General features: G+C 38.7%; 1 protein-coding gene across 1 annotated transcript in view; it reads left to right on the top strand.

The window, feature by feature from the left end:
- Positions 1–6211, top strand: part of mtmr11 (myotubularin related protein 11) — a 63036-nt gene extending 56825 nt beyond the window's left edge. Inside the window, exon 17 of the mRNA XM_059338812.1 lies at positions 4069–6211. Within this exon, the coding sequence (XP_059194795.1) occupies positions 4069–4521 (453 nt within the window). The 3' untranslated portion in view covers positions 4522–6211. The remainder of the gene's footprint in view (positions 1–4068) is intronic.

Raw genomic sequence — 6211 nt, 5'->3', positions numbered from 1 at the left:
TTAAACGATTAATCAATTAGTTAGTTAGTTGTTTGGTCAATAAAATGTAAAAAAATATATATATATATATATCAATCAGTGTTTCCCAAACCACAAGATGACGTCCTCAAATCTCTTGTTTTGTCCACAAACCAAAGAGATATTCAGTTTATTGTCATTCAGGAACAAAGAAACCAGAAATATTCACATTGAAGAAGCTGAAATCAGAGAATTTGGACTTATTGTCTTTAAAAAAAACTGCTCAAACCAAACCAATTATTCGATTATCAAAATAGTTGACGATTTATTTGATAATCGATTATTGTTCGATTAATCGATTAATTGTTGCAGTGCTCTGGGCGTTCCCGGTGGCACACCTGGTAAAGCGCATACCACAGAGGCCCAGTCCTCGTAAGCGGGCGGCACGGGTCAATGGTCTTATTTTCTTTCGTATTTGTAATTATTTTATTCAGCCTCTTTAGACATCTCAAAGCGTTTGAATAAAACATTTGAGACAGAAAAAAACACTCTTTAGTTGCACACTTTTTCAACACTGAAGCAGTTATTTGTGATCAGCTGAAACTTGACTTTGCTTTGTTTGTAAGAGGTCACAAACTGGATATACTGTTATAATTCTGCTGCCTCGGTGCCGCAGAACTCTGTTGTTGTAGGACGCCCGTTAAAAACACATATCAGAGAGCTATATCATTCAACTGCGTGACATATTTTATATGGCTAATATACAGTGTTGTGCAAAAGTCTTAGGTAAGTGTGGAAAAAATGCCTGGAGGAATTAATGCTGTTTGAAGGCAAAGGGTGCTCACACCAAATATTGATTTGATTTAGATTTTTCTTCTGTTCACTCATTTTGCATTTTGTGAATTGATAAAAATAAACTATTAGCATTTCTGTTTGAAAGCATTCTTATTTTACAGCATTTTTCACACTAGGCATTTATTGTATTTTCATTTATTCTTTTTTTTAAACAATATTTTTATTAGTTTTCAAGTTTTACAATAAAATTTGAACAAACAAAAGTAAATGATATGATACATAAAGAATGCCGAGCAGAACCCAAACCTTCATACACACACCCATTCACACAAGGTAGATTTGCACAAAATTATAAATGTTTACATACACGCACACATACATACACATGCATGCACACATATGCATACCTAAACAACATGCACATGCATATATTCTTATAAACACACACATATACATACTTATACATACATACAAGTAAACATATACAAATAATAATAATAATAAAGATCATTTGAATTTCATGACCCTATTTTCCAGATACTATAATGTTCACATGTGGTTCCCACAATTGTACAAATTCCTTCAGCTTTCCTTTGGTAATGTAAGTCAGTCTTTCCAATCCAATGCACTCTGATAGCTCTTTATCCCATTGTTTAATAGAAGGAGCCTCTATGCTCTTCCAATTCAAGGCAACAGCTCTCCTGGCATGCAAAAGTCTGAAGTCCAACACTTTAGTCTGTTTCTTTGTATGTTTAAAATCCTTGAGATAAATTCCCAGTGTACTCCTGCCTAAGCCTTTTGCACAGTACTGTATATATAAAATGTGTGTGCATCAGTATACCATCACAAAGGCAGCACTAATCAACAGCTGTCTAATTTAAAGATTACAGGGTGATAAACAGTGTCTAAGTGCAGATGTGTCAGTGAGTTTTCCTCCTCCGGCCCACACAACCTCTTCACATTTCCATCCTCAGCTCGTTCCAGAGCTGACGTTTCCTCTTTGATGTGCAGATTAGTTTGAGCTGTCGATCGACAAACTCCCAATATGGATGCGGAAAAATCAGTTGCTGTGATGTCTGTGCTCATCCGTCTCTCTGTGTCCCCATGGTGATGTTAAGAATAGTCGAGGGCTGTGTGGGTGGGTGTACTCGTCTATTTTAGAGGAGCTGTTGAGGAACAAGTAAAACCTATCAAACTGCTAAAACACAGACTTAGGTTAACAGTGTAGAGACGATAGAATAAACTCTGTTCATCTGTGTAATTGAAGGGTTTTCCCGACAATTTCACACCCCATTAAAGCGCCCCTACACCGCCCCAGGCCAACAAATCCCTTCTCTTTCCTCTTTTCGTAGCCACATTAAGACAAGATATCTCTTCATGCAGAAATCACTGAACACTTGTGCACAGCTGAGCTCTAAAACAGACACCAGTTAGCATCATGACACGGAGAACTGGAGCAAGAACCAATCTAAGTGTTGTTTCACAAGACGCAACACTGAACAATTCTCATGTTTAATGCACTTTAGTACAACAAAACCACTTACTAACAGCATCAAAAATGACTGTAAACCTCCCGAACAGTGTCAACAAAAAGTAAGTAATGTAATCTTCAGGGAGAAGAAGCATTTGTTGCAGGGCTGTTGGATTTGGTTCAATTCAATTAAATACATCTTTATTGTCCTCTGGGGGGCATTTCTGGTGCAGCATACAGCAGGGACAAAATGTTCTGTACATTGAAACAACAAAACCCTGTCCACACACTGCAAAAAAAGGTGTGTCTAAAAACCAGATAAAAACACTAAATCTGAGGGAAATGATCTCGCTGCATGGACAGATAATTTACCTTGACAAGATTTCTTAAATTAAGATTATTAAATCTAGTGTTGGAGCTATTTAGTTCTTGTTAGTATTTAGTTGTCTGTTTAGTTTATTAATAACAGTGAGTATTGATTGATTATTGTAGACGTTTGTTTATTTTGATAATATCTTGTTTTGCTAGTTTATTGTTTAGTTTAATCATCATTACTGTTTAGCATATTTAGTTGACATATTATTTTTGTGTTTTATGGAATTTGGGTTGGCAGCATGGGCACTTGATGTTATATAGGTAGGAGGGTAGGCAGAGGACCAGCATGCACCTGGGTGGGCCTGTGTTTTTTTACCAGCGCAAAGAGAGGCAGCAGGAGCCATGTTTCTTATGGATAAAATAAACCTTTTGGAACTCACAATTTATGTATGGACTTCAGCTTCTTTGCCTGCGTACACCACACACCCCATGCTGCATCAGTGGCATTTTGATTACTTTTGTTTTAAGTTTAATTTTGTTATTTTTTTCGGACAAAATTGCCACTACATCTAGAAATAAGCATGTACGCTTAAAATAAGAAATTAACTCTTAAAACAAGATAAATTAAAGCTGCCAGCAGCGATGAACTGGCCCGAGCAGAGTGCACTGACAATTATTTGTTTCCAACATGCTTATTTCTAGATTTAATAATCTTAATTTAAGAAATCTTGTCAAGTGAAATTATCTGTCCATGCAGCGAGATCATTTCCCTCAGATTTAGTGTTTTTATCTGGTTTTTAAACATACCTTATTTTGCAGTGTGAAAGAGGACGGAGTGAAACTCCAAGACGGCGGTTACCTTTTTAACCAGGTGTCAGAGATCAGATCACAGTCATGATTGGTAGCTGAAATGAATGATGGGTATTCATACAGGTGAATGTATGAAGTGCATTTTTTTGAAGGCCTTTTTTTAAATTCTGCTCCAGTTTTCAGTAATAATTCTTCAGATTAAATAAGTTCAGTACACTGCAAAAAAGTTGTGTCTAAAAACCAGACAAAAACACTAAATCTGAGGGAAATGATCTTGCTGCATGGACAGATAATTTCACTTGACAAGATTTCTGAAATTAAGATTGTTAAATCTAGAAATAAGCATGTTGTACGCTTAAAATAAGAAATAAACTCTTAAAACAAGATAAATTATCTAACACTTCTAAATCTAAAGTTTTTTTTTTATCTTGGTAAGAAACAAATAATTGTCAGTGCACTCTGCTCGGACCAGTTCATCGCTGCTTGCAGCTTTAATTTATCTTGTTTTAAGAGTTAATTTCTTATTTTAGGCATTCAACATGCTTATTTATAGATTTAATAATCTTAATTTAAGAAATATTGTCAAGTGAAATTATCTGTCCATGCAGCAAGATCATTTCCCTCAGATTTAGTGTTTTTATCTTGTTTTCAGACATCCTTTTTTTGCAGTGTAAGGGCTCACTGTAATAGAAACCAACCATTTTTCCTTCCATCCTCAGGCGTTCTCACATCCCATCTCTGCCAACCACCCCCACCCTGTGGAGCGGCTGGCCCGGGAGGTGCAGCAGCTCAAAGACAAGCTGGCACAAGTGTCCAGCGGGGCGAATCCCAACCCGCCCAGCAAGACGAGCGAGCCCCGGAGGGCCGACACCAACCTGAACCAAAACACCAACAACGGCACCTTCCTCTTCCCGGCGTCCAAGCCTCAGGGCGCTGCTATGCCCAGAGCGCCGCCCCCTGCTACCTCCACCAACCACCTGACCTCCAGGGGCCCCCCGCCCGCCATCGCTCCACCGTCCAGGCCCGGCCACAAAGACAATGGCGGCAGCAACAAGCACACCTTCCTTTTCGGCCACTCTTCGGTAGCAGAGGCCCGCTCCGACCAGCGCTACTACCCAGCACCCAGTAACGCCAAGCTGCCCAAGAGCAACGGCTCCTCCATCGCTTCCTGAGGTCTCCTCCTCATCTTAACAGCGTCCTTTAGGATTCACACCCCATCACTGGGTACTATAACCAAATCACCTTCTGCTAAAAATTAAACTGACTCATCAAACCGCATTTGATTTGACTACAAGGTGATAGAAAATATTTGACAGTGAACTGCAGCAGTATGAAATAATCAGCGCAAGAGCTCTTGACTCTGCTGCTCATCCTCTGTACTGTATGTTTAAAAAGAAATGTGACAACTGTTTTGTATATTTGTAAAGAAAATCTTAACTATTCCACCACTGAAATCTATCTAAGACAAAAAGAAAAAGGGCTGCCGAACTTAACAAGCACATCTTTCAGGGTCTTAAAACGCAGCAGAAACTGTCATGTAGACATCATGTCGCCCTTTAAGAAACACACAAAGCTCCTAGTTTCCTTTTTTAGCTTCTTATCCAGAGCGGGGCAGAGATAGTGGTGTGATAAGGCGCCACTCTGACAGTGAACAGACACACTGGATCCAACCTGTGTGACGACATGTCTCCAGAAGAATTTTTCTTTCTTTTTTTTACAACTTAAATCTTCATGCTAATGTGCAGACTTTAATTTCCGTGTTTTTGCATCTCAGCTACAAATAGGAAAATAGTTAGTTGTTTTGACAATGATCATTTTTTGAAAACCGTCATTTTTGAACTGCAGCCGATGTGACCGGTGACTTTAAAGTGGAAATTAGGGCACGAGAGCTATTTTGGTACTGCTCTCATATCTCTACTTGCATGCTTCAGAGCAGCGAGAGGCCGATATCCACTTTAGTGCTGTATTAGCCTGGATGTGGCTAAAGTCACTGCACATTATTGCAGTTTAACTGAGCTCCTGCACGACATCATGACATGATTTAAGGGCTTTAGTTATATAATCTTATCTCAACTATAACTATACTGAGTATTTCTGACCATTATCGGTCAGTTTTTTGATGTCATACGTGTACATAAGTGTGATTTCTGACCAAATTTAGTATTACTTTTTTTTGGAATTCCTCCATTGTTTTGTGGTGGAATTAAAAGAACAAACATTATTCTGCCTTTTGATTCTTGTACCTTGAGAAGGTACCAGTGTTGGAAGCAAAGGGAAGCTTATTTCTTTCTGTTTTCTTGTCATGTTTTTTTCTTTTTTCCAGCCTGGAGGTGTATTAGTATGCAGCCAGCATTTAGGTCAAGGACTTGGAAGTGTCTGACTGTATTTAAAGCACAGAGGGAAGCAGTCTGTCCTGCGCCTTTAAATCCCAAACAGGTTGTCGTTCGCATGATGTGGGTGTCAAGTAGATGCACTGGCGTCCTCCCCACGGACGGATGAGACTGTTATTCATTTGAAAAAGCATGTTTTTCTAAATAGTTTCCGGCAGGTTGTCAGATGTGACTGATGCCGACCTTCTCTCATGTCGAAAGTTACCTCACTTGATAGCACTATGAATTATTAAGCTGTTGTAAATATTCATCACATCAATATCAAGGCAGATTCATATCAGCTATAATTTCAGACCTTCTGCAGGAGTGATGTGATGCCAACGCATTTGCTTGTCTTCCATGGAAAAAAAACGTCATCTTTCTAAAAAAAATCATCTGATTTGATCTTCTCCTGCTGCAGCTGCCGCTCTGTATCGTTGTGTAATTTAATGTTTTTTTGGTACGAACATCAATAAAAATATTGCCAGATGTA

Source organism: Centropristis striata, chromosome 8 (assembly GCF_030273125.1).
Source record: "Centropristis striata isolate RG_2023a ecotype Rhode Island chromosome 8, C.striata_1.0, whole genome shotgun sequence".
Classification (NCBI taxonomy): Eukaryota; Metazoa; Chordata; class Actinopteri; order Perciformes; family Serranidae; genus Centropristis; species Centropristis striata.
The sequence above is the reverse complement of the archived record's forward strand: the minus strand, read 5'-3'. Positions and strand labels throughout refer to the sequence as shown.